The following is a 27,210-nucleotide window of genomic DNA, read 5'->3' as shown; positions in this document are numbered from 1 at the left end:
GAAGTGACGTTTGAAAACAGCAAACGTTGAACCAGACAACTTGATTCATTCACCGACTGTTTAGGCATAAACTTATTTCGTAGTATTGGTAGATAACCTTTATTGTTTGTTTCAAATAATTAAATATATAAAAAAAACTATTGTTTGTGCTAGGCATTGTCTTGATCGGATAAACTGATATTTGTAAAGAATTAATTTGACAATTTGGCTGCATTGAAATTCACGAAGTGTATGATATTCGTTAAATATGACAATATACGTATAATTCTTGCATTTGCATCCATCATTTATACACACTTATAAAATTGACGAAATCTGCAAGAATAAACCATGTATGGGAGATCACTGCGTAGGAAACTATACAAAAAGTGTTAACCGAAACCAAAAGTAATCGATTCAGCTCGCCTGTGGTTTAACTCGATCGAAAGTTCCAATATTCTTATCACATCCGGGCAACTTTGGCGTTTAGTCGCCATATTACACGAAAGTTTTATTTATAATATTGCGATCGTTCTGATCGCCTAGGCGTATAGGGCGCTTAGACAACATTTGAGGGGTTTCGTGGAACCCCTCCTTTAACTTTTTAAACCAACCTTCATCAATTTTTATACTTGATTGTCATCTTATTTAGGTACATTTTTTTGCCCTTGTTTATTGCAATCATGGAACAGTAAATATGGAGTTCAGAAACAGAAATAAGTCAAACACAGTGGCCAACTGGTCCCAAGTCAATTGTTTTGTAGTTGTTAATGTCAGAGGAAGACAGGATGGAAAAGAAAGGGAACTCTCGTCAATCGTTTTCTGCACCGAGGTTGAACACGCCAGACTCTAAAAAAGGTACTATCCAAATCCGTAGTGTTGACACTGAATAAAGATACGTGCTTGTGAAACTGATCAGGCGATATCTATTGATCTGACAATAATTTAGTTTGAAAAACAACTAGGAATGAAGTTGCATATTATGGCCATAGTCTAAAATAATAGACATGTTATACGGGATTCTTCTAGTCTAAAATAATAGACGTGTTATACGGGATTCTTCCAATCCCTAACGTCTAAACGGGAATGTGCAAAAAACGGGGGTGTTTTAAAATTATTGAAATTGTTTTAAGTGAAGTATTTTATGGTTGAAATTGTTCATAAAGAGTTATATTAATATTTTACCATGTAAGCGAAATGTTATTTTGCACTAAACAAGCATTTAGTGCATTAAAACAAGTTGTTTACCTTTCCAATAAAACGAAAGTTGACTGACACAGACAACAATTATGCGAAGGGGAACAACTCGTTACAATCGTAATAGCTCGGCCTCCTCCGACAAAGCTTCGAGATAGACCTTGTTTTACAATCGTAACAACTCGGCCATGGCCGAAATGTTCCGAGCGATTTAAAACTGTGCCCTAAAGCCTTGCAGGTGCCCTTCATGTATATATCGTTATGTTTTGACAGAATGAAATGAAAAAAAGCCGTCAAACTCATAATTATAAGTTGGATATTTATTTTTTTGTGTACGGAACTAATATAAAATAACATTATCTGGTAATATTTCTTGTTTTTATGATATTTTATAGACGCTATATGCTTTAACCCGGAATCCTGATCGGAACAACTACCCACTTTTGATACTAAACAATTTGTACGTGAAGGATTTGCCATATCAAAAATCTAAAAAAAAATCCGTCAACGTACAATTATTTGGACTAGGGATTCTTCCAATCCCTAACGTCTAAACGAGAATGTGCAAAAAACGGGGGTGTTTTAAAAATATTGAAATTGTTTTAAGTGAAGTATTTTATGGTTGAAATTGATCATAAAGAGTTATATTCATATTTTACCATGTAAGTGAAATGTTATTTTGCACTAAACAAGCATTTAATGCATTAAAACAAGTTGTTTACCTTTCCAATAAAACGAAAGTTGACTGACACAGAAAACAATTATGCGAAGGGGAACAACTCGATAAAATCGTAATAACTTGGCCTCCTCCGACAAATCTTCGAGATAGACCTCGTTGCACAATGGTAACAACTCAGCCATGGCCGAAATGTTCCGAGGGATTTAAAACTGTGCCCTGAAGCCTTGCAGGTGCCCTTCATGTATATATCGTTAGAATGAAATGAAGAGAAGCCGTCAAACTCATAATTATAAGTTGGATATTTATTTTTTGTGTACGGAACTAATGTAAAATAACATTATCTGGTAATATTTCTTGTTTTTATGATATTTTATAGATGCTATATGCTTTAACCCAGAATCCTGATCGGAACAACTACCCACTTTTGATACTAAACAATTTGTACGTGGAGGATTTGCCATATCAAAAATCTAAAAAAATCCGTCAACGTACAATTATTTGGACTAATTATGGCCAGTTCATTAAAGCTGCTCTCCCAAGACCATTTTGACAACTTTTGTCTGGAAACCTGTAATAAAAGGGTCGGTCGAAATCCCGAAGTCCTGGTAAATACCGAAATCCCCTTTCATTTTCATAGGTATATACCGTTTTCTTTTATACGCCCGGATGTAATACTTTATTGTGTTCGAATGTTGTATGCCCTAATTGTCAGAGGTTGGAGAGGGGTGGAGAAGTCGGAGGAGGGGTGGGGTGGGGGTCGTGGTGACAAACCCGGGACCCTCTTTCATTTACATAAGTTCTGCAAAAGAAGAGTATGCGAGGAGGTTCGTACGCCGGGGCTTCAAAACTGCAAAAACCCGGGAACCCCATTTATATTTCTAAGTACATACAAAAGAGTATGCAGTATGGTTTAAAACTGTATTGTGATTAAGTGGGTTGTATGTCATGGTTGAGGTTGGTTGGAGAGTGGTGGGGGAGTCGGAGGAGGGGGTGGTGGCTACGAAGAAGTCTCAAATACTACTTTCACATATCTCATTTCAAAGTGTGGAGGTAATAGATGGTAGGGATCATACTTTACATACAATAGAGTCTGTGAGGTGGTTTGTTTGCCGTAGTTGTTCGTGGTTTGAGATGCGTGGGGAAGTCGATGGAATTGGGGGTGGCTATGAAGAAGTCTCAAATACTACTTTCACAAACCTCATTTCAAAGTGTAGAGGTAAAGGATGGTAGGGCTCGTACCTTACATACAAAAGAGTATGCGAGGGTGTGTACGCCGATATTTGATACTTCATTTTGGTCGTGACCTGTATGCCAAAGTTTGTGGTGGTGGAGAGGGGTGTGGAAGTCAGGAAAGGGGGAGGGCTAAATCCCGGGAAGTCCTTTCAATGTTAGTGTTTTAACGACTAGTTCAATATCACATTTTATATTTGTTTGATTGCTTTTCGTATTTTAAGTATGTCGTATATTGATTGTTTTAAAGGTGTCTTATTTTTTATTGATATTGCCTGTAATAAGTTATCCGTTTATTTCGTTGTAAAGCGCCTTTGAACGTGTGTATCGAAAGGGTGCTATATAAAGTTAACCAATAAAAATAATAAATGTGTATTGTGAACAAGTTGTGTGTCGAGAAAGGTGAATAATTGGTATCAAGCGGGAGTTGATTATACAATTGTCCTTATGTATATCAAAACGATTTGTATGTGTCTCACCTGTTATGTGGAATCGCTTGGTATGTTTCATTGCACAATCTCGTGAAGAAAGGAATGCAAATAATACAAGTTCACTTATATACCATCACTGCACGTAAATACGAATCATCAACATCATTTTAACATTGGTCATGATAGGAAAGTGTACTTAATGAATAAAGGCATAATATAAGATTTTATATCATAAAGCATACCATTTAAATACATACATGCAATACTCTTCTCAATATCGATATGGACATGTCATTGTGAGATATTGGTTCTTGTCTGTTACCTATCAGTAATGACACCCCGCTGTGACAGATTCTTATCGTGCGGTCAGTACTTGGAACCATGCTGTCACTGATGACTTTAATACGATGTGTATTGAACCCCAATGGCGTTCTGGTTCAAAACGGGATGCTCCTGTGAACCAGAAATTAAATCTTGTATTTACACGAAGGTAACAAGTAAGAGTACGCGGTGTATGAGAGAAACATCTGAAGTCTGAATATTTATTTCTTAATGCAATGCAGTTCAATAATACATTGCACGTCAGTGTTTACTATTTATATATATGTATGTTTTATCAATGTTATTCGTATTGTTCTTGGTATATTAATAGTTTAATATATATCTAGGGAATAGATTTTAAGAAAAGCGTTGTACGCATTTGCTTTTGAAAAGAAAGGCGACAAATATTAGGGGAAAAGTTGAAAGCGAATGTGGAATTTAAAATTGGCTCATTAAAGTCTCAACACCTTGAGGCTTGAGAACGTGATATGTTAAAATTCATGTGTTTGGTCAAAAGGTGTGAATTCGCAGAACCTAATGAAAGCGCTTGTTGATATATCAAAGTTAAAACCGTGTAATGAGTGTTTGTAGCAAAATTAACACCTTATCATGGCTTGAGCACAATCGTCAGATTGTCAGAATATATAAAGGTGTATTCATTAAAATATATTGCATTTATGTTCTGTTCACTCTTGTTATTAAAAATGAAGAAAGTTGCAATTTTCGGGGACCGCAAGTCGGGCGACTAGGCGCATTCTGCAATGAGGACCTAAAGGTGCGTTGTTTTTTCACGTTCACCATGTACAGTAAAACCTAACCGAGTTACTTTATATGCATTCTCAATTAAGCGGTGTACGTCAATTTTTCAAACATTAAAAAACGACTATGTAGAGAATACTTTGTGTTGACATGCCTTATTGATTTGGTGCCAGAGTATTCTTATAAACATAAAGACGGACTTGGTGATATGGACTCTGAAATGTAATTCGTCAAAAGTGCTGTTTTAAACTTGTAAGGTTAGTTACCAGGCTCCAATTTCTCGAACCTCAAGATGCTTATTTCAATTAGAGAACATACATGCTGATAGAGATTTTTTTACATAATTATGAAAAATTGTTTATTGTGATAATCGTAATGATAATTCTTATTTTGAGTATTAAAACAATTAAAAAAAAGTATATAAAACCGCAAAATATTGAATGACAAAAATAGTGGGTTTAGCTTAATCCAGTTATAAAAGACTTAAGAAGTTTCGAGAAACTGGGGCCAGCATACATGCCATATTTTCTGGAGACCATTCAGGAGGATTTGTTCAAAAGGCTGAAAATTCAGGGGGATTTTGGTTATATTCAGGGGGATTTTTTTTGAGTATGAAAAAATGTATTCACATATCGTTTGCTGTGAAAATCTCTTAACTTTTTCATTATACAGAATTATTTTATTTCATGATTTATCATACTGTAATGCACTTGCAGAACAAAATATGTCATTGGAAAAATATGTTTTCGAGACAATTAAATTAAATTTACCTTCCTCCAAAGTCTTTTAAAAAATTGTGCTTAATTCTATCAGTGTGATGACTTTCAGACAATAAGAGAATAAAATAAATATTATTAATTTCTTCCTTCCAAAATAGTAATATTTCTTTGCCTTTGATAATTACTACAAATTAATTGATCACTTGTTGTAAAAGCTTACTTTTGGCATTTCACCCTTGTGGAGTTGTTTCTTTACATTCAGTTTCACTCACATACTGTGGTTTCACTTACTTTGTCATTATTGCCTGAGGTAAAATTTCTAAAAAAAAAAAATATAATATATATTTTTTTTTTAAATCCGGGGGATTTTTATCTCCCGCCGGGAGACCGGGGGATGGATCGAATTTCTGGGGGATTTTTCCTCCCGCCGGGGGAAATGGGATGTATGGGCCAGGACCCATTTGTAATTTGAATGATGGTAGATCAATCGCATGTGCATTTTATTAGCTGGACTATTCGAGGAATAAGGAGGTCTACTACTCGCCTGGTTATATTTTTAGGACAAGTTTGGATTTTCACTCATAAGTCCAATACCCTTCTTTTAATTGACTTAAATACTTCACACAGTTGTTCACGGCCATCACATAATGGGGTTAGATAACTCCATATTATCCTTTATACAAATTATGGTCCCTGATTGACTCTTGACCTTCTGTAAAAGTATTAGGGCAGGATTGGATATGTATTAATAACTTCTATACCCTTCATTCAATTGACTTAATACTTCACACAATTGTTCAGGACCATAACACAATGAGGTTACATAACTCCATATTAACCTTTATACAACTTGGCCCCTGAGTGACTAAGGTTAAGGTTTTAGAGCAGGTTAAGGTTTTAGGGCTAGTTGGATATACCATCAAAAGCTCACGTTTTCGCAGTAAGAGCCGATTAAAAACATAATTGACAAAATGATATTTCGTAAACGAATCCTTACAAAATAAACCTTACTCAGGCTAGTTCACAGCTGATAATTCAGCAATAATTGTAAGTGATATTCAAATGCTTCCTATTCAGTGGCGGATCTACCGGGGGGGGGGGGCACATAGGGCCATGCCCCCCCCTTCCCCAGCGGACCGGCAAGTAATGTTTTGGGGGCACATCAATATTGATTTAACTGTACAAATTAGTTGTTTGTCACAATTTAAATTTTATGTCAGCATTTGAGCAAATAAACAACCTGATTATCGAGTATAATATAGTATTCGAAACGAAAAAGTCTTATGAAAAATGACATTCGATAAAAAAAAATGGTGCCACATTTTACACAGACAGCTGATTAAAAGTAGACAAATATGGCTGCAGTTATACGCATAAGTTTACTGTTTATAAAATATTTTATATACAGTACACTCAACGAGTTAGACCCACTTTCCGTTTCCCTCCGCGGATTTTTGCTATCGCGGCCAACACAATGATTTTATTGACTGTCCGCGTTCCTCGGAGTTTGAATAAAAGGCCCTCGGAGGGTGATCAGTCGACCGAAGAATAACGAACTCGGCGTTTCTCGGAGGGGTTAACTCCGCGAAACTCGGCGGACACTAGATAAGAATCTACGCTAAAGTTATATTTATTTTATGAAAATTTTTCAACCGATTATGACGGCTCCAGTAAATTGCTATTATTCTTTTTCCTCTGCCCGTTTTGCATGAAGTTAGCTTACCACAAGAATGCAGTCGTATTTCACTAGTTGCACATGGATCTTATAAACGTGTTTTTGCTAATGACTGATAAACAAATTTCGTCCGAGAAATTATAGGTTACACATTTTCGGAAAATCAGGAGGTCAAACACGCGTTCAAAGTTCACAGCGCATGGTTTTGAAGGCCTTCTTGCCTCGTTTTCTGTGGAAAATTCCATGAAACATCATAGCTATTTTTAACCACCAATAATAAATAGTATATTCTACATTGTATTGATCACATGCTTGACGTCAGAGGTCATGGTTCAGAATTGTGTAAATAGTCGGCTGCTTTATGATGCAATAACTTAGTGGATATACTTAATTGATTCAATGTTTATAATTCAAGACAATATTCAATTGGCGTTTACGGACATAAATACAATTTAAAAGTTGGTACATGTAAGAATCTTTTACGCTTAACATGTGCATAAGCATAAAAATAAATAACTTCTAAACAAGAATGATTTCTTGCTTATCTGATTAGACTCGGGAGTTCCGCCGCGGGATCATAAAATCGGACGATTATCAACGCTATCGGTAAGCCAGCCACTCGGAGGAACTCGGAGGGATTTTAGCGAGGGCAACAGTTTTACCCTCGGAGGAAACCCGCGATCATCGACTTTATCCCTCGGAGTGAGCGAGGAAAGTGGGTCTAACTCTTTGAGTGTACTGTACCTGAAATATAAGTTGTTTTAAACTGTTAACATGTGCACATTATATGTTCAGTGCTCCAGCTAGCCCGTTTTTCAATGGCGCAGCGCCCGTGCCCCTTTTCTGACCGCCCTGCCCTTTTTTGAGTAGTGCCCTTTTCACAAATGCTCTAATAGCACCAATTATCCTGTTAGTGCCCTTTTTACTATTGAAATCATTGCAAAAGATTGGCAGCCCTTAATCCGCTGTTATAATTGAGACAAATTACGTAATACTTATGACAATTCAGTGTTCCCACTAGGTGTCACCATGCCCACATTGACTGCTTTAAATATGCCGCACTTCCCTTTCATCTTCCAATGTGCCTTGTCCAAGTCATATGACAGCTAATTATGTATTTGTGTAGTGAGCAGATGACCTGTGTATTCATAATCGGTCATCTTTTAATCCAATAATTAAGAAGAGCCCAATAGGGAAACATCGGCAGGAGGCGGAGCTATTGAATGTCAGCCAATCAGAATATACATTGAGAATTCGTTCATTCAATGATGAAAGTTCGTAAAATGCGATAGAAAATGCAAAGGGATGGTAAAAAAAGTTGTCAAGCACAATTAAATCTTTTAAAAAAATTGTTAATTATATTGTACAGACGAGACTCGCCATTTAAACATTGTTGATTTGAAGCAGACGGTCACTGCCGAATTAAACATAACAAAGGTGGCGCTAACACAATCAAATACGTCACTTTTTCAGTAAATGTTTTGAAAGCTTACTTGTAAAATATTCATGATGAAAATTTCTTTGTTTCCCACAAATATATGTTGATGCTTTATGTAGCTTTTACCTATCATGTCTATGATCATATCAAAAATCGCCGAAACCGCCATTTTGTCAGAACGAATTTCGGAGTTAATTTATCAATGTTCTATGTTTTATAAGTGATTTTTTAAGCAAGGGCAGTGATTTTTATTGTCATTTTATTCTAAAACATTAGCATATTAAACATTATTTTACCAAAGACAATTAAATAACAGCCAGGCTGAATGTAACATTCGTACCCAATCCAGATCATACCAAACTAAGATTCGTCCCCTACATATTTGTTTTTTTGTGTATTTATTTATTTGATTGCTTCAAATGTTTAACTGTCTTTGTTTTTTTCTTTATTTTACATGTTTTTTTTTGAGAAATATGTGACATTGCACTAAAGAAGATTCCAGACAAGTACAATCATACTACCACAGACAAATTTAAATTTTGATATTCAAAAACACCCTTCTAAATTTTGAGAAAAAAAACACCATTTTGTTCAAGTCTGGAAATCATGGAAAATGATTTAAATTGAGTACGGTATGAAAATAAAACAAATTATAGGGGGAGACCCCCCCCCCCCCCCCCCAAAAAAAAAAACCAACAAAAAACAAACTTGTGACAGGGGTGGACCCCTCCCCCAATTGCCCCTACATGACTCATGTAGCTTGCCCTTTTCAAAACTCCACCCTGCCCTTTTCAAATCCTGGCTGGAGCACTGATGTTCGTCATTGCTTTTAATAATGTCATTCTGTGCCAACAAGATATGTATGTGCATGACGTGCATTAAACAAAAGTGTAAATTCAAAACGTTGCCTTAAAACTCTCCATTTTGGCCTTTATTATCGTCTCGTTCTCTGAATAATGTTAGAGCCTTTGTAAATTAATTCATTATAATTTATTTAAAACCTTTTTGAAATGTGTTGTCAAGTTGTTTTTAATTTAGTTAACTTAAATTTATAACAATGACACCTAAGTACCTACAGTATCGTTGACCAGGTGAAATTGGTTATTAAGCAGGCGCGTAGGAATCAAATTGACATTGGGGCCGCGGAAAGGGGTGTAGATTTTTTCAATTTTAAGCATTGAAAGACTCGAATTCCAGTGAGTTCAGGTTTTATTTTCATGTTTTATCCTAAACCTTTTTCGGTAAAAATAGTTGAAAGATATAAAACTAATAGCGTTTCATAACGTTTTGGCATTGTAATTATAAATCCACCAGTAGTTATCTACTTTTAAATAATCATACTTGTGTAGTCTCGCAATGTATGCTTATTAGCCAATTTGCGCAGTTTATGTAAATGAAAGGGGGTTTTAGTCACCACGACCCCCACCCCTCCTCCGACTTCTCCACCCTTCTCCAACCGCCAACAATTACGGCATACAACATTCGAACACAATGAAGTATTAAATCCGGGCGTATAAATGAAAACGATATATACCTATGAAAATGAAAGGGGATTTCGGTATTTACCAGGATTTCGGGATTTCGGTAATTCCACAGACCTGTAATAAAAGACTGCTAACATTTCATATATCCTTTTGAAAATAGATTGGTCAACTGAAAGTGGGCATATCGCACTGTCTGTTAGTCTGGCTCAATTTCTTGTGTCTGGGCTGTAACTTTCTCTTGTATGGTCAGATTTTAAATTAACTTGTTTTCGACATAATTATGAAGACAACGTGACACAGGCAATTTAAAATAACTTGCCATATGTAATGGCAATGTTGCATTTGCAAGACCCATGCTGTATCAGTCGGTCTTTGCATTATTTTTTTTCAGCACTTGTCCTTTCGAGCAAGTAATTGAAGAAAACCACTTGCCTTAAAACAGTTTAACTTGCCCAAAATATGATTACAAAATCCAATAAAAATCAAATTGTGTTCATTTATTTCCTAAAGGATAACAGCGAATTGAAAACAGGGTCTTCATTCAGTCCTTAGTCATCAAAAAACTTTAAATTCATCATTTTGTTACTAAAACAAAAACACAAATGAGAGAAGAATTTTAATTAATAAACCTCCAAGAGGGATTTAAATTTCGTAAAAATGCACATGCCCATTTGGGCAACCTCCTGGAGAGTTGGACTTGTCTGAAATAGTATTTACTTGTCATGGGCTTCGGGCAACCCACTTACGACGAAGACTGCTGTATTGTCAAGCATAGAGGAGTTTCGGTCCTATGGCACAAACATAATGCCAAGTGGTCTTGCAAATGCACCAGCCATGTTGGTTAGACATAATGCAACAGGGTCTTGCAAATACACCAGCTATATTGGTTCGACATAATGTCACATGGTCTTGCAAAGCCACCAGCCATATTGGTAAGACATAATGCCATGTAGTCTTGCAAATGCAACAGCCATGTTGGTTTGACAAACACCATGTGGTCTTGCAAATGTGCCCCGCCATGTTGGTTAGACATAATGCCATTTGTTATTGCAACTTTACCAGCCATGTTGGTTAGACATAAACCAGTGGTCGAAATTTACACCAGCCCCGCACTGGTAAAATGTCTTCCGGGCTTGCTCTAATTCTGAATTTTATATAGCAGGGCTTGTTAGAAAATTTGATGCCAAGCAATAGTATAAGAATTCGGGCTTGTTCATCCAAAAGTCTAATTTCAATGACTGATAAACCCATGATTGTGGTCTAGCAAAATTCACCAGCCATGTTGGTTAGACATACTGGACATTTCATTGCTATGTTCTTCCTTTTTATGGCCCCGAAGGTGGGCAAATTAAAATCGCAATGTCCGTCTGTCTGTCCGTTTGTGTGTCAGGCTCAATAACTCATGTCCGGGCTGTGACTTTCTCTTTTATGGACAGATTTTAAAATAACTTGCCACATGTGTTTGACATACCAAGACGACTTGTCGTGTGCATGACCCGTGTCCCTACCTCTAAGGTCAAGGTCACACTTAATGTTTATTCAAAATGGAATGCTGCATATAAGTACATAGAGTATAGGTTGTCGTGTCCGGGCTGTAACTTTCCCTTGTATGGACAGATTTTAAAATGACTTGCCACATGTGTTTGACATACCAAGACAACGTGTTGTGTGCAAGACCCGTGTCCCTACTAAGGTCAAGGTCACAGTTAGTGTTTTATTCACAATGGAATGCTGCATATAAGTACATAAAGTATAGGTTTTCATGTCTTGGCTGTAACTTTCCCTTATATGGACTGATTTTAAAATAACTTGCCACATGTGTTTGACATACCAAGATGATGTGTCGCGCTCAAGACCAGTGTCCCTTCCTCTGAGGTCAAGGTCACACTGCAGGGCTTTTTCACCAAAAATTGTGAAGAGGCCTACCCCATTCATTTTGGGAAATTTAAATGCATGGAATTCTGCAAATTGGGAAATTTAAATGCGTTAACGTTTCAAAATGAGAAATTTTTGAAGTAAGATCTTCCTTTTGGGGAAAAATATCTGGGAATTGTGAAAAAAATATTTGGAAATTGGGAAAATATGCCATTTTTCCCAATTGTGAAGTAGCCTAATTTCGGTCCCTAGCAAAGAAGGTGAAAAAGCCCTGCACTGAGTGTTTGTTCACAATGGATTGCTGCATATAAGGACACAGAGTAAAGGTTGCCGTGTCCGGGCTGTAACTTTTTCTTGTATGGATATATTTTAAAATAACTTGCCACATGTGGTCGACATACCAAGACAACGTGTCGGGTGCAAGGCCCGTGTCACTACCTCTGAGGTCAAGGTCACACTTAGGTGTTTATTCACATTGGATTGCTGCATATAAGGACACAAGGTATAGGTTGTCGTGTCTGGGCTGTAACTTTTTCTTGTATGGATATATTTTAAAATACCTTGCCACATGTGTTTGACATACTAAGACGACGTGTCGCGTGCATGACCAGTGTCCCTACCTCTAAGATCAAGGTCAAAATTAGTGTTTATTATACCCCCACAAACAAAGTTTGAGGGGGTATATAGGAGTGAGCTTGTCGGTCGGTCTGTCTGTCTGTCAGTCGGTCGGTCTGTTGGTTTTCATGGTTTCCGGACGATAACTCATGAAAGGCTAGACAGATTTTAAAAAAAATTTGGTACACAGGTGTAACATCAGAAGATACAGGTCAAGTTCGATATTGGGGCTGGTGGGGCCAAGGTCAAGGTCACTGTTACTAAAAATAGAAGAATGGTTTCCGGACGATAACTCATGTAAGGCTTGACAGATTTGAACAATTTTTAATACACAGGTGTAACATCAGAAGATACAGGTCAAGTTCGATATTGGGGCTGGTGGGGCCAAGGTCAAGGTCACTGTTACTAAAAATAGAAAAACGGTTTCCGGACGATAAATCATGAAAGGCTTGACAGATTTGAAAATTTTTTGGTACACAGGTGTAACATCAGAAGATACAGGGCAAGTTCGATATTGGGGCTGGCGGGGCAAAGGTCAAGGTCATTGTTACTAAAAATAGAAAAACGGTTTCCAGATGATAACTCATGAAAGGCTTGACAGATTTGAACAATTTTTGGTACACAGGTGTAACATCCGAAGATACAGGTCAAGTTCGATATTGGGGCTGGTGGGGCCAAGGTCAAGGTCACTGTTACTAAAAATAGAAAACAGTTTCCGGACGATAACTCATGAAAGACTAGACAGATTTGAACAATTTTTGGAACACAGGTGTAACATAGAAGATACAGGTCAAGTTCGATATTGGGGCTGGTGGGGCCAAGGTCAAGGTCACTGTTACTAAAAATAAAAAAACGGTTTCCGGATGATAACTCATGAAAGGCTAGACAGATTTGAACAATTTTTGATACACAGGTGTAACATCAGAAGATACAGTTTGGTACACAGGTGTAACATCAGAAGATATAGGTCAAGTTCGATATTGGGGCTGGTGGGGCCAAGGTCAAGGTCACTGTTACTAAAATAGAAAAACGGTTTCCAGAGGATAACTCATGAAAGGCTTGACAGATTTGAACAATTTTTGGTTCACAGGTGTAACATCAGAAGATACAGGTCAAGTTCGATATTGGGGCTGGTGGGACCAAAGTCAAGGTCATTGTTACTAAAAATAGAAAAATGGTTTCCGGACGATAACTCATGAAAGGCTTGACAGATTTGAATAATTTTTGGTACACAGGTGTAACATCAGAAGATACAGGTCAAGTTCGATATTGGGGCTGGTGGGGCCAAGGTCAAGGTCACTGTTACTTAAAATAGAAAACGGTTTCCGGATAATAACTCATGAAAGACTAGACAGATTTGAACAATTTTTGGTACACAGGTGTAACATCAGAAGATACAGGTCAAGTTCGATATTGGGGCTGGTGGGGCCAAGGTCAAGGTCACTGTTACTAAAAATAGAAAAACGGTTTCCGGATGATAACTCATGAAAGGCTAGACAGATTTGAACAATTTTTGGTACACAGGTGTAACATCAGAAGATACAGGTCAAGTTCGATATTGGGGCTGGTGGGGCCAAGGTCAAGGTCATTGTTACTAAAAATAGAAAACGGTTTCCGGACGATAACTCATGAAAGGCTAGTTTTTTCTTGTAAGCAGTGTTACTTCTAAATTACTCAACAGATTTAAATAAAACAATACATGCATGATAAAAGAAGATGCAGTGTGCAGTAACCTTGGAGTTATGGCCTCTTTTCAAAGAAATGGTTTGCCATTCCTGTGTCCAGGCGGCATTTGGGGGTATTTGTCACCCCTGTGACAGCTCTAGTTTACAATGGAATGCTGCATATATAAGGACATAGAGTATAGGTTGTTGTGTCCCGGCTGTTACTTTCTCTTGTATGGACAGATTTTAAAATGACTTGTCACATGTGTTCCACAGACCAAGACAACGTGTCATGTTCAAGAACCATGTCCCTACCTCTAAGGTCAAGATCAAACTTAGGTATTCACAATGGAATGCTGCATATAAGGACATAGGGTATAGGTTGTCGTGTCTGGGCTGTAACTTTCTCTTGTATGGACAGATTTTAAAATGACTTGCCATATGTGTTCGACATACCAAGACGAAGTGTCGCATGCAAGACCCATGTCCCTACCTCTAAGGTCAAGGTCACACTTAGGTGTTTATTCACAATGGAGTGTTGCATATAAAGACATAAGAGTGTAGGTTGTCAAGTATGGGTGGTATTTTTTATGTTCAGTGGCAATTTAAAATAATTTGCCATATGTATTGGACACGTAAAGGCAATATCAACTTTTCATGTACTGACCTGTTCATAGGTCAATGTCACATTTGGGGGCATTCGTCACATACTCTGACAGCTCTTGTTTATGTACTGACATTGTTCAAAGGTCAATTTCACATTCGGGGGCATTTGTCACATACTGTGACATCTCTTGTTCTTTAAGCATTAGTAACGCTTTTAGCCATGACACATAATTTTTTTACTGTAAATATGAAAAACTGAGCTGTTTCTAACCCTGTGTTGTATTGTTTTTCTCTTTCAACTCAGAACATCCTTTACCAGTAGTTTACTATATATCAAGCCAGATCATCAGTTATTAACACAAAGCAATTTTGTTATCTTCTTTGACAGAAGAAAGTAAGTAATTTACAAGGATCAGACTTACTGTCACTATTTTATAAACATAGCACGAAGTTGTACAGCTTTTGTATTGTATTATTCATTTGAACAATTAGTCAATAATTTGTCCGGTCTCTTATAGATGTGTCCACCAGAAACCAGAACTGGGGTAGGCGCCGTGGAAATAGTTCAGCTGCTGGTAACAGTTCCTACAATGAAGGTAGAAAACCCACTCCTCAGAAGCAGCGTTCAGGTATCGACAAGCGGCCAAGACCAAGAGGAGACTACTCCACAGGAAACGGGGGTGACGTAAGTCTCCTTGGAAATTTAGAAATTTTATAACATCAAAATCAGGGCTTCTAAAAGCCGGCAATTTGCCGGTCTGGACCGATTTTGACCAAGCCAGACCGATTTTAGTTTCAAAAAGTGTCGCAAAAATAGGTTAGAAATTTTCTAATCTATATATAATCTGTAATACACAAACATTCTTGGGTCATTCCCACATTCATATTACCCCCAATAAAAGTGTCCTAGTTACCATCAAACCATTGTGACCAGCTGCTTTTTCCGCTAAGCTGAACACTCGATATCTGTTAAATTAGGAGACGCTTGCAATTGGTCCAATCACGTGTAGTGGTAGGTCAATAAGACACAATTAAACAAATTATGTGCTTGCAGCTATCCTGATTAGGTGTAAAATCAGTCCATATTTTCACATAGCAATCTGCTGCGTCGTCGGTCATTGTGTACATGATATATCTGTTTGTTAAATACCTGTTAAATAGCTATCCTGATTAGGTGTTAAAATCGGTCCAGATTTTTACATAGCAATCTGCTGCATTGTGTACATGATATATCCGTTTGTTTAATACCAAACTGTTAAATTGGAATTGTAATAAAGTAGCATTGCTGGTTAAAAACAGTTTTAAAGATAAATACAATTGTCATCGTTAATCTGCAACGGCGAAAATTCTAGAGCCCTCTTATGAATTGCCACATCGCGAAAATATATTGACAGAATACACATTGCGAAAATGTGTGACATTTCTATATAATAAGACTTTTGAACAGGTCTTCTTTAGGGGGGGGGGGGGGGGGGGGGGCTTGTCGCCGGGTCCGGACAGATTTAGTTGAAAAAAAACTTGAGGTAAAATTGTAATATTGTGTTGGTTGAAGTCTTAGACTAATTCAGAACTGGTATAGGATACAAATAATGAAACATTATTTTTATGTTTAATGAATAGGGCTGAAACTAAAGGATGAAATTTGGTTCCATTTTTTCCTTACAAGAGTCCAAACCTTTTTATGAACAAACAATGTACAAGTGTAACATAAGCAGAATAGAGTTGTCATGATGACTCACAGTCTGACTCATCTTAGACAGCATTCAATGTGTTTCAAGAGTATGGAAATAATTTTAAGTTGCATTTCTGCTAACACCACTTGATAAATAGTGTTTAAGCTAGGTATTAAAAAGGACAATGTGCTTCAAAAGAGGGACAGTGTTTTTTTGTTTTTTTTAAATAATTTTACTGCCTGTGCCTTTTACATTGGGAAAGTTATAAATGTGAGAAGTCAAAAAATTATTTATTTTCCTTGTAAAAAGTTAAATTTTCTGCTTTTGCTGATGTTATTATATATTATAATTTATATACTATGTAAATACAGGCTATCCCTAAAACATGCATAACAGCAAGGACAAGCTTGAGATACTTGAAATACACGAACATATTTTTTCCTTCAACACTGTGAAGCTGATACAGTGGCTTACTGAAGATTACAATCCATTGATTATGGCACTATTTTCACGTAAAACATGTATTTTACATTACGAAAAGCCAAAAGTAAAGTTTGCTTGCAAAGAATGTCTTGAATAGAAATAATTTCAATAAATATATGCAGTGGAGTAATTTTAAATTCTAGGTAAAATTAAATTTAGGTAGAAGGGGAAAAAAATATTTTTGGGAAAAACTGAACATTTTTGTTTGGAAAATGGAAGCATTTTTATGTAGGGAAAGCCATTAAAATTACAACGAGAAAAACTGAGACAAGGTGCTATAGGAGAAAAGGGTATATTGTATCGGCTGTGAACATTTTGAACATTATGAATTTGACAGAAAATGGTAGGAATTGTGTTTAATTAAAATAATAACCAACTTCCAAATATGTAAAAGTTTGTATGTATTTCTAATTATTATAATTTTTAATCTATAATAATATAATAATTAATTAATTTTTTTTTAACAGTCTTAACTATTTAATTCTATGGGAAGAAGTGTGCACATGCTGGTGTCCTTTAAGGCAGGCGTGTGCTACAGAAAAAGGACAGGGTGCAGCAACTTTCCATAACTGTTTTGATATTAAAACGATATAATCATGCAGTTTTAAGCAATGAAGGGAAATAACTGATCTGCTGGTGTAGTTAAGTTTATGTAATTATTAATCTCCCTTTGATAGGTGGGTAAATATTGCGCAATCATGTGCAATACATGTGCTGTCAATAGCACTAATGTGCAATGCATGTGCTGTCAATAGCACTCATTTCATGCTTAACCACCTGGTGATGGTGTCTGTTTTCATTGCTGTTTTTAAGAAAATATATTTAACTATACATTTTACTTTTTATTTCAATCTGCCATTAACTTGAAGTAATAAAATACACTATGATATCACCATGACTTTGATACAAAGTTGTAGCTTTTGTAGAAAACCTAACAGCAAAGTGGATACTGGAATAGACATATTTCTGACAACATTGTCATGGGATATAATGGTAATTAAAAACTAAGTATCTATATACCGGTAGCTTAAAAATAGTTAAATGTTAAGATTAAAGCCTTAATCCTAGTTATTTACAGTACATGCAGTTACAATTTTTGACAAAGATTATATTTAAACTTGCAGCTAGAAGAAGAAGAGTTGAGTGCAGAATATGGCTCTGCTATCCAGACTGGATCCAAGAAGGGAAACCTGAACCACCTACTCAACTTCACATATGAACATGCAGTGCCGAGCAGCCAGGGGCGGGGTGGGAACTTTGGGTACAGTTCTGGTCGCCAGATGCGCTACAGGAACACTTACACTCGCAATAGGAAGCTCTACTATAACAAGGAACAGTTTCTGCAAGCTAAGTAAGCTCACATAGTTTTGTGTTTCTGGTCGTGGTAGTCGTAAAGACATTTAGGCTGTAATTAGCTTAGAAAAAGTAGCTTTGCAAATTAACCACAAATGTAACAACTTATTTGAATTGCTTGTTTAGTCATTCATTAGTTGCATATTGTATTGTAGTGAGGTATAATTAGAATATTTAATTGACAGTAGACACAGACCTGAAGACAAACTTTATTTTGCATCAATTTATACATAACTTGTACTACTTTCAGTTGCCATTTTGTGGTGAGGGAGAAGGGGGATTACTCTGTTCACATGATGGATCCAGACACACTGGTTGACTGGGGTGCAGTGGAACAAGTGGTAGGTCATCTGTCTTAGGATTCACATCTCCAACTACTGGAAGAATTCTGCACTGGAAAAATAACACTTTTAAGATATAAATGTTTGAAAATGTTGTGTTAAAAAAATAGTAATTCAGACACAACAAAAACTAAAAATGAGGTAATTTTTCACTTTGCCTTCGTTTCATTATCTCAATTTAATCTCAATGATCTGTACCATTTCAGAGAGTGATAGACAGTGAGGCTGCAAGCTGTCCAATCTGTCTGCAGTACCCAGTGGCTGCCAAGATGACCCGCTGCGGCCACATATATTGCTGGGCCTGTATCCTACACTACCTTGCACTTGGGGAGAAAACATGGAGAAAATGTCCAATTTGCTATGAGTCAATACATAGTGAGGACTTAAAAAGGTATTACAAAAGTTGGTACTTCTTATTATAAGTGGGGGAATATTGCTTTGCACCAGTCAACCAGTGGACTAAACCATGTCCCATTGAATAATAGAGAACACTCGGTCTGAGGTCCACAAACTTGGTCTTAACAGGCTAATGACTTGTATTGGTTTTTAGGTCAAATATTAAGGTCATTAGATAGACCAGAGGACTGTTTATCTTTCAAATTAAGTATATTTTTTATGCTTTTACAATGGATAATTTCAGTTTCTAAAATGTTTTCCAATAGACCATTGTTGTATCATTATAAACATGTAAATAAAAATGATTCTTGATCAAGTTCTCATAAAATGAGCTTGAATCTAAAATTAAATAAGAAATGAATCAAACGTCTTTTGTTATACCAGAGACCTTGTAAAGAATTCATCCTCACATTATACCAAACATTTCAGTGTTTCATGTCGTGAAGTGAGCAAGTACAAGATTGGTGACGAGATATCTATGACTCTTATGAAGAAGGAAAAAGGCAGTATATATGCTGTGCCTGCCAACCTGTGGAACAAATGCACAGGAAAATGCCATAATGTTAGAGGTAATAATTTAATATGTTCATGTGGAAATTGAGTTAAAAATAAGGGACTCAATTCAAGAAATGGAAACATATCAATGATTATAAATACAGATTCAAATTTTATTTTTATATTTCTACTTAACTGCTGAAGTTTTTACAATAGAAAGGCATGTAATGAGTATTGTTGTGAAGTGTAGAAATTTTTGAAATCCAAGTTACTTTCTTGCAGAGTCAGCTGACATGACCAATCATTGTAAACTGTTGACTGCCACCCCAAACCAGGTGCTGGAAATATTGGATATGGAGAGACGGCAACTCCTCATGCAGCTCGTTGATGCTGAGGTTGGTTCAAATTATGTACATTGTTATATCCTTATCTGATGAGATTTCCACCCATTCAAACCAATGCATGTTTTTGATTTTGGCCAGATTTTGGAATAATTAATTAGCTTAATTAATTAGTGTACATACACCTTGAGAACATGATTTTTTAACTCTACTGTTTAAAGCTAACTATTATTTGTCCACATCATCTGAAAGTATGAATTCTTCAGCCGTCTGAGGAACCATTCATCAAGGGAGCCCAGGATCAACTGAAGGCCAGGGAGCTGAAGTTGCTGGGTGTACAGGAGGCCCCATTTGAGGTGCAGCCAGCTGAGGAGCCCACAATCACTACCAGTGAGGCCCAGATAGACATGCACATAGTCAAACCACTGCCAGATGATAGGGTCGGTAATTTCTAGTAAAAGCTTCAAAATTCTTTGTAAAATGATTTTGTTTTCAAGTTTTTAACACTAAGTAGTAAAATGAAAGCCCAGAACAAGGTTTCATAAGAAGTTTTGGAAAGTTACAGAAATGTTTCTTTGTTTTTACCAACGTTTAAAGTGTCTTGTTTTTACCAACGTTTAAAGTGTCTTCTAAAAACAACAATATATTGATTTTAGGTTTCCTCAATTTTTATACCCCCCAAAACAAAGTTTTTATACCCCCCAAAACAAAGTTTGGGGGGGTATACTGGAATCGGGTTGTCCGTCTGTCCGTCTGTCTGTCTGTCCGTCTGTCCGTCCGTTTTTTTTTGTCCGGGATTCATCTTTGTCGTTATTGAACAAATCTTTTTCAAACTTTCAAATATTAATGACCATGATGTAAACCTGTGCCTCCGTGGATTTGGTCAGAGTCGCATGATCCTGAGTGGAGTTGTGGCCCCTTAATGAGTTAAATTGGGCAAAATTAGCTTTGTCCAGGATTCTTCTTTGAAGCTATTGAGCAAATCTTTTTCAAACTTTCAAATATTAATGGCCATGATGTAAACCTTTGCCTCCATGAATTTGGTGGGAGTCACATGATCCTGAGTGGAGTTGTGGCCCCTTAATGAGTTAAATTGGGTAAAATTAGTTTTGTTCGTCCTACTCCTTCGTCATTTTTGAATGAATCTTTTTCAAACTTTTAGCCATGGTGAGAACATTTGCCCCTGTGATTGTGGTTGGAATCACATGATCATGTCTCCAATTATGGCCCCTGAATAAGTTAAAATAGGCAAAAATTATACAGCTTTGTCTAGCCTAATCCTTGGTCATTTTTTCTCATTTTTTCTATAAATCTTTTTCAAACTTTCAGATGTCAATGACCATGATATGAACTGTTGAATATGTGATTTGGTGCACCTGTATTAATCAGAATGTTTGCATGGCCTTAAAAAGACCTTTAATTGATTTTGTCCTTAAAAAGACCATCAAAAGTCCTGAAGTTAGGTGCATACAGGCCTTAAATTTGTTACAATATTCGCTTTGGTGGCCTACTCCTTTGTCATTTTTCAATATATTTTTCTCAAACTTTCAGCTATCCATGACCATGATGTGAACCTTTGTATATGTGATTTTGTGCACCTGTATTATTTCCTTGGTACTCATGTGTGGGGGGGAGGTGGTGGGGGTGGGTAAACAGAAATTGGGTTGGCAGACTGTCAAATTCACCCGTCCACCTTCATTTTGGAATATCCTGTCAGGAGTCATGACCCCTTTATGGTGAAAATGAGAGAAACAGGTTTGTTATCTCCCCTGAGGTGGGTGGGAGTGGGGTAATATTCGCTCTGGTGGCCTACTCCTTTGTCATTTTTCATCATGACCCCTTTATGGTGAAAATGAGAGAAACAGGTTTGTTATCTCCCCTGAGGTGGGTGGGAGTGGGGTAATATTCGCTTTGGTGGCCTACTCCTTTGTCATTTTTCAATATATTTTTCTCAAACTTTCAGATATCCATGACCATTATGTGAACCTTTGTATATGTGATTTTTTACACCTGTATTATTTCCTTGGTACTCATGTGTGGGCGGGTGGGGGTGGGTAAACAGAAATTGGGTTGGCAGACTGCCAAATTCACCCATCCACCTTCATTTTGGAATATCCTGCTAGGAGTCATGACCCCTTTATGGTGAAAATGAGAGAAACAACAAACTTTCAGATATCCATGGATATCCATGAGGCCTAAAAAAAAAAATGTTTGGTTAGGGTTACATCCTTTTCAAAAATAGGTAGGGTTGGTTGGCTTTTTTTTTTTTTTTTTTTTTTTTTTTTTTTTATAAGGCTTTATATAAGAATGTCATTTTCATCATTGGAGAATGGTGTTCAAGTTATCTTCTATATCAGCAATTAAGGTTTTAAACTACATATTGAAAAGCAAAAAAAAAAAAAGAAAAATTTTTTTTTTTTTTTTTTTTAGTTTTTCATTTTTTTTTTCAAACTGACTATAAAAACGTTAGGGTCGGCGCCTATTCCGTAGGTAGGGTCGGGTAACCCGAACCAAATGTATTTTTTTTTTAGGCCTGACCATTATGTGAACCTTTGTATATGTGATTTTTTACACCTGTATTATTTCCTTGGTACTCATGTGTGGGGGGGTGGGGGTGGGTAAACAGAAATTGGGTTGGCAGACTGCCAAATTCACCCGTCCACCTTCATTATGGAATATCCTGCCAGGAGTCATGACCCCTTTATGGTGAAAATGAGAGAAACAGGTTTGTTATCTCCCTTAGATATAATCTGAATACTGCATTGTTTTTCTTGTCCCTTAAACTAAATAAATGTATTGCCTTGTGCTTTCTAATGATACCATAACTAAGGCCAGGGCAAACAACCTAGACAGGGAAGGGTTGGGGGGTATTCGTTAGCCTTTGACTTACAGTTCTAGTTGAATACAAATTAATATTCATTTGCAGAAAATCAAACAGTATAAGTCAGCCTGGTCCGATGAGGAGGATGAGGATGTTGATGAACAGCCTGCCTCTGAGCGTCCCAGTGCTGATAGTTCTATTACTGATGAGCCCAGCCAGACTCAGTCCCCAATGCAGGTCTCACCATCCAGGACTCCTGGAGCTGAAGCGGAACCAGAGATGTCTCTCTCTCCTTTACACTCACCCACTGCAACACAACAACCTGTGGAAATGGTAGGTTAAGTATATGTACTGGCATATGAGATGTTTCTTGAATTGAATCAGCACATCTTGACTCTTTAATATTATTAAATCATTGATTTGATAATAATACAGTCTTTCATGATGGACAGATTGTTTGAGTGGAAATGTTATGCTTACTCCATTTACTAACATATTGTTTGTTTATTGAATTTAATCTGTTCATCTCTTAAGACTCTAATCTCAAATTTCGTTTTAGATTCCAGACTTCATGCCTGTAGAAGAGGCAGCTGAACAGCTAGAGCTGCCCTCCCATCCTCCTGGCCCTAAACAGAGAAATAAATCGGGAGATAATGCTTTCTACTTCTACCAGGGTAAGTACCCAACCCTCAATAATTCGATTACATTATTTGGTTTAGATAATAATCAACTATATTTTATATCTGGTTCAAAATTGGTTGTAAATTTCTAAAGTTGATTGACCTTATGTAATGCAATTTGACTGGTGTATTTCCACATTCTGCTTAAGTATAACATATATTTATTGATGAATTGTTATTAATCTAGAGTCAGGAAATTTTCTATGCCAAGAAGTGATGCAAATATATGTATGATATTTTTCACACAAACTTGTGATCTGTTATGCCATGGTTATGATTTAACGTTTTGTTACAGCTCAGGATGGTCAGCACATATACCTCCATTCCCTGAATGCCCGATGTTTGGTGCGGGAGTATGGCTGCCTGGAACATTGTCCACAGACCATCACAGCCACCATCATGGAAAAAGAGAGCGTGTTTGTCACTGAGGTTTGCCATGTTTAGTTGTTGAAGCAGAAGTTTTGTGCATTGATATCACATTTTTAAAGGATTTGTCCTGCTTTTAATTAATGAATTGTACTCTTTTATTGTCTTAATTTATTTATTTAAAACACAATACAACACAGCAATTTGTAGTTATAAGATTGGAATGTTAACATATTAACAATTCAATTATTCAGTAGAATGTTTTTATTTTCTAAATTTGTGTGCTTTCAGGAGTTGAGGAAGCGGCTGCGCTACTTAAGTCACTTGCCACTTACCTGTGGGTTTGAGGTGGCCGAACTGGCCCTCAAGCCTCCTCTCGTCAATAAGGACACTCTCAAACACTTCCAAGGTACATGTGTGTATAACTGCCTTCAGTTTGAATAATCACTGTTTCTCTTGGTTTAGTCCACTTATTCTGTCCGGAGATATGTTTGCATTCATTGCTACTTGGCGGTGTTCAAACCATGAATGAGCAGAAATTAGAACTAAGACTTTCACACAACCTATGACTTGGTAAAGTCTGCTTAAGGCTTGCAGTAGGAGGCAATATTCTTCAACTCGACGTAATTCTTACATTTAACCATATTTTAGAGGATATAGACAAGCGTCGCCGACAAAGACAACGTCGTGCCAAAGATGATAAGCGTCGGGCAAGATACATAGAGGAGCAGGAAAGGAAGCAAATGGGATTAGGTAGGAGAGGAACTGCTGTTGTCTATCTGTGACAAAGGATAAAAAAAATAAAATAAGTAAATCAATGTTTTGTAGTGAATCGAGTTAGCTTACATTTTAATGCTCACTGTGGTAATTTTAAGACATTTTTTTCCCAGTCTTTAGAAAAGTGTTGAACATGTAACTGTAAACTATTCACTATTTCAGGTACAGGGACTATAGTCCATAGCCAGTTCCAGCAGCAGCAGTTTGTACCAGAGAGGCTGGGGGATAATTGTAGCGACACTAGCTCTCCACTGCTTAACACACCTGTTGGTAGCCCTAGTGGTAAGTAGCAGGGATATACTTTTCATGGTTATATATGTGACAGTGTTTGATAAGACACCGTTTGTTAAAAGTACTGTGTCTAACATGCTTTACCTTACAATTCACCTGAACACAAATGAAAGAAAGTGACTGGCTGAAGCAATTGTTTCTGAAAGCTACAATGTTGAACTGTCTTTTCACGCTTCAGTCCACAGCAGTGAGGATTTCCCAACCAGTCAAAGCCCAGCAGATGATGGCCAGACTGCTTGTGTCTCATTTGCACAGGTAATAACTTACATATTCCAGTCTGTGGATTAAACACTTTAATCCGTAGATTATTTGGTATACACACTTAATAGCCTGTTGAATTGAGCATATTATTGATAATAATACAACCAGACCTATTTTTCTACCATTAAACATGTTCATGTACAAGAAATCCAGGATTACTGAATTTATTTTAATGTCAATCCTAAACTGTGGCTGTTAAGGTGATGGTCCTTAAATTGTAATTGTTCCTATTATGTCACTCAGATGCTGAAGGCAGGTTCCAAGTCCTCAACTGTGTGGCCGAAGGGGAAGGCTGACCAGGAAAAATCGCCCATATCCCTTGGGTCGGGACGGGTGGGCAGTGATGAGAGTGATAATGAGGACAAGGTACCTGTGCCCCAATACAGTTCTACATTCAGCAATGCTCTACAGGCCGCATTTGAAACCATCAACTCCAAGAAAGGTAGGCTGAAGTTATGGTGTTACATTTCTATAATGGCCTACATATTATATATATATACAGGGTTCGAATTTAACTTTGAGGAGAACTCGCAAAATTTTGCGAGTGCTTTTTGAGGCAACTCACAAAATGAAAAATCAACTTGCAATTTTATCATTTGCTTTATTCCCTTATAATTATATTGTCTAATTAAAGTAGAAATTTACACCTAAGACATATTATGAATATTAAAAAGTATCAATCTTGAGTGACTCGACTACTAGAACTTGTTGATGGCTTATTCTTTCTGGGAAGTATGGAAAGACTCATCAGATGCTGGCCGCATTTTGATAACAAAAACTTTGACAGTTGGGCTAAATTTAGCCAATGACTGAGTTAGGCGATTACATCATTTTAATTCACTTTGTTTTATGCATGCCTCGGAGCATCCCAGAAAGATTCGTAATAAAACTCGGCTTTTTCCGTATTTGTTCTATTTTGGAAACTTACTAGAGCGTGACTCCGTACTGTCTTCTTTATACTGGTTGTGTAAACATGCCACTTATAGGCTGTTTACACTCAACTACATAGCGGAGTTAAGTTCATGTTTATTCTACTTTTCTTTTAACATTTTGTGGTCTAGAAAAAGCCACTCGCAGAATTTTGCGAGCTTGAATAAAAGTCACTCGCAATTTTCAAATGTCGCTCGCATTTTGCGAGTATGCGAGTCTAAATTCGAACCCTGATATATATATATTGAGCGGTGTTAACACTGTTTTTGAGAAACATAGTTCAGGCCTTCATTGTATATATCAAACAATGGTCCTTCCTGGACACCATTTGATATTGTGTGGACACGACTGGTGACTTATTGACATCTAGTGTATTGTATTGCTTGTTTAGATACAGAGGTTGCTGCTGGTGGACCCAAGTCCGGGAAGAAAAAGAAGAAACAGTTGATGCTGTTCTCCACCTCCATGGCAAGGAAATAGCACCACCAAAAATGGAACACTCACAGAAATGGCATTGTGTACCTGTGCATCCATCTTAAAAGAACAGATTTGATCATTTCTTGTTTACAATGTATAGGAGATACATGTTGGATATAAGTGTTACCTGTTTTAAGTCTTAATTTGTTTAAAGCAATTGTTATTCTCGCATGTTTGATCATTTTTTATGCATAATTTATGTTTAATTTTATGAATATCATCTATCATTATTTTTTTGATTTTGTAATAACCACAGATACGGTGTATTGGGAACGTAGTTGTGATATTGGCTTTCCGTTCAAACCCTCCATGTCCGTATTCTTAAGGTGCAACTTTTCCTTAATTAAAACTGAATCTATTGTTTGTATTAATTTCAATCCCCAAAACATGTGACTGCATTGTGGAGATCGGAACATTCGGGGTAGAGTGAGGTCACCAGTCAATGGCAGCACTCAACAGGCCTCGGTTTCCTTTGAACCATATCACTATCTGTAAAGATGTATTCATGTAACGAAATCATGTTTATACTAAACAATGTAAAATGTTGAATAACCTTCAAGAGTTGCAGCTTTTGGATTTTCTGGCATCATTATTTAGTTTTATGTATGTCTTGACTTATTATATTGCAAAGTGTACGTCTTTGGAATATATAATGTACGTTAAGTTTAAGGTATTAGTTAAATTTCGTTATTTGTACAAAATTGAGTTCCTTTATTTATTCTTTATTAAATGCTGCAAGTAATTTTGTAATTGCCCTTGTTCTGTTACCGAATAAGTGTTGTCGATATTGTTGTAACCTGGATTGTGTCCTGATCTGTTCTCCATCACTAAGGAAGTTTGAAATGGTTGTATT

The 27,210-nt window shown here is 36.8% G+C and overlaps 1 protein-coding gene across 1 annotated transcript; it reads left to right on the top strand.

Annotated features, from left to right (window-relative positions):
- The first annotated feature begins 432 nt into the window (after positions 1–432).
- Positions 433–27,100, top strand: LOC128230026 (RING finger protein 10-like). The gene is made up of 17 exons (XM_052942005.1): positions 433–837; positions 15,191–15,357; positions 17,953–18,179; positions 18,432–18,522; positions 18,729–18,913; positions 19,348–19,487; positions 19,696–19,808; positions 20,021–20,194; positions 22,681–22,908; positions 23,135–23,249; positions 23,551–23,684; positions 23,913–24,030; positions 24,273–24,374; positions 24,561–24,680; positions 24,868–24,944; positions 25,194–25,392; positions 26,272–27,100. Exons 1-17 carry the CDS (start codon positions 750–752, stop codon positions 26,358–26,360), a joined length of 2,367 nt encoding a protein of 788 aa, XP_052797965.1. The 5' UTR covers positions 433–749; the 3' UTR covers positions 26,361–27,100.
- The last annotated feature ends 110 nt before the right edge of the window (positions 27,101–27,210 follow it).

The sequence above is a fragment of the Mya arenaria genome, chromosome 4 (genome assembly GCF_026914265.1).
Source record: "Mya arenaria isolate MELC-2E11 chromosome 4, ASM2691426v1".
Classification (NCBI taxonomy): domain Eukaryota; kingdom Metazoa; phylum Mollusca; class Bivalvia; order Myida; family Myidae; genus Mya; species Mya arenaria.
Note: the sequence above shows the minus strand (reverse complement) of the source record. Positions and strands in the feature narration are given on the sequence as shown.

Excerpts from the sequence above, each read along its gene's own strand:
- LOC128230026 (XM_052942005.1), top strand. The coding sequence starts at position 750 with ATGTCAGAGGAAGACAGGATGGAAAAGAAAGGGAACTCTCGTCAATCG. Across the intron at positions 23,250-23,550 it reads TGCTTTCTACTTCTACCAGG|CTCAGGATGGTCAGCACATA; the intron begins GTAAGTACCCAA and ends GTTTTGTTACAG. Across the intron at positions 24,375-24,560 it reads AAGGAAGCAAATGGGATTAG|GTACAGGGACTATAGTCCAT; the intron begins GTAGGAGAGGAA and ends TCACTATTTCAG.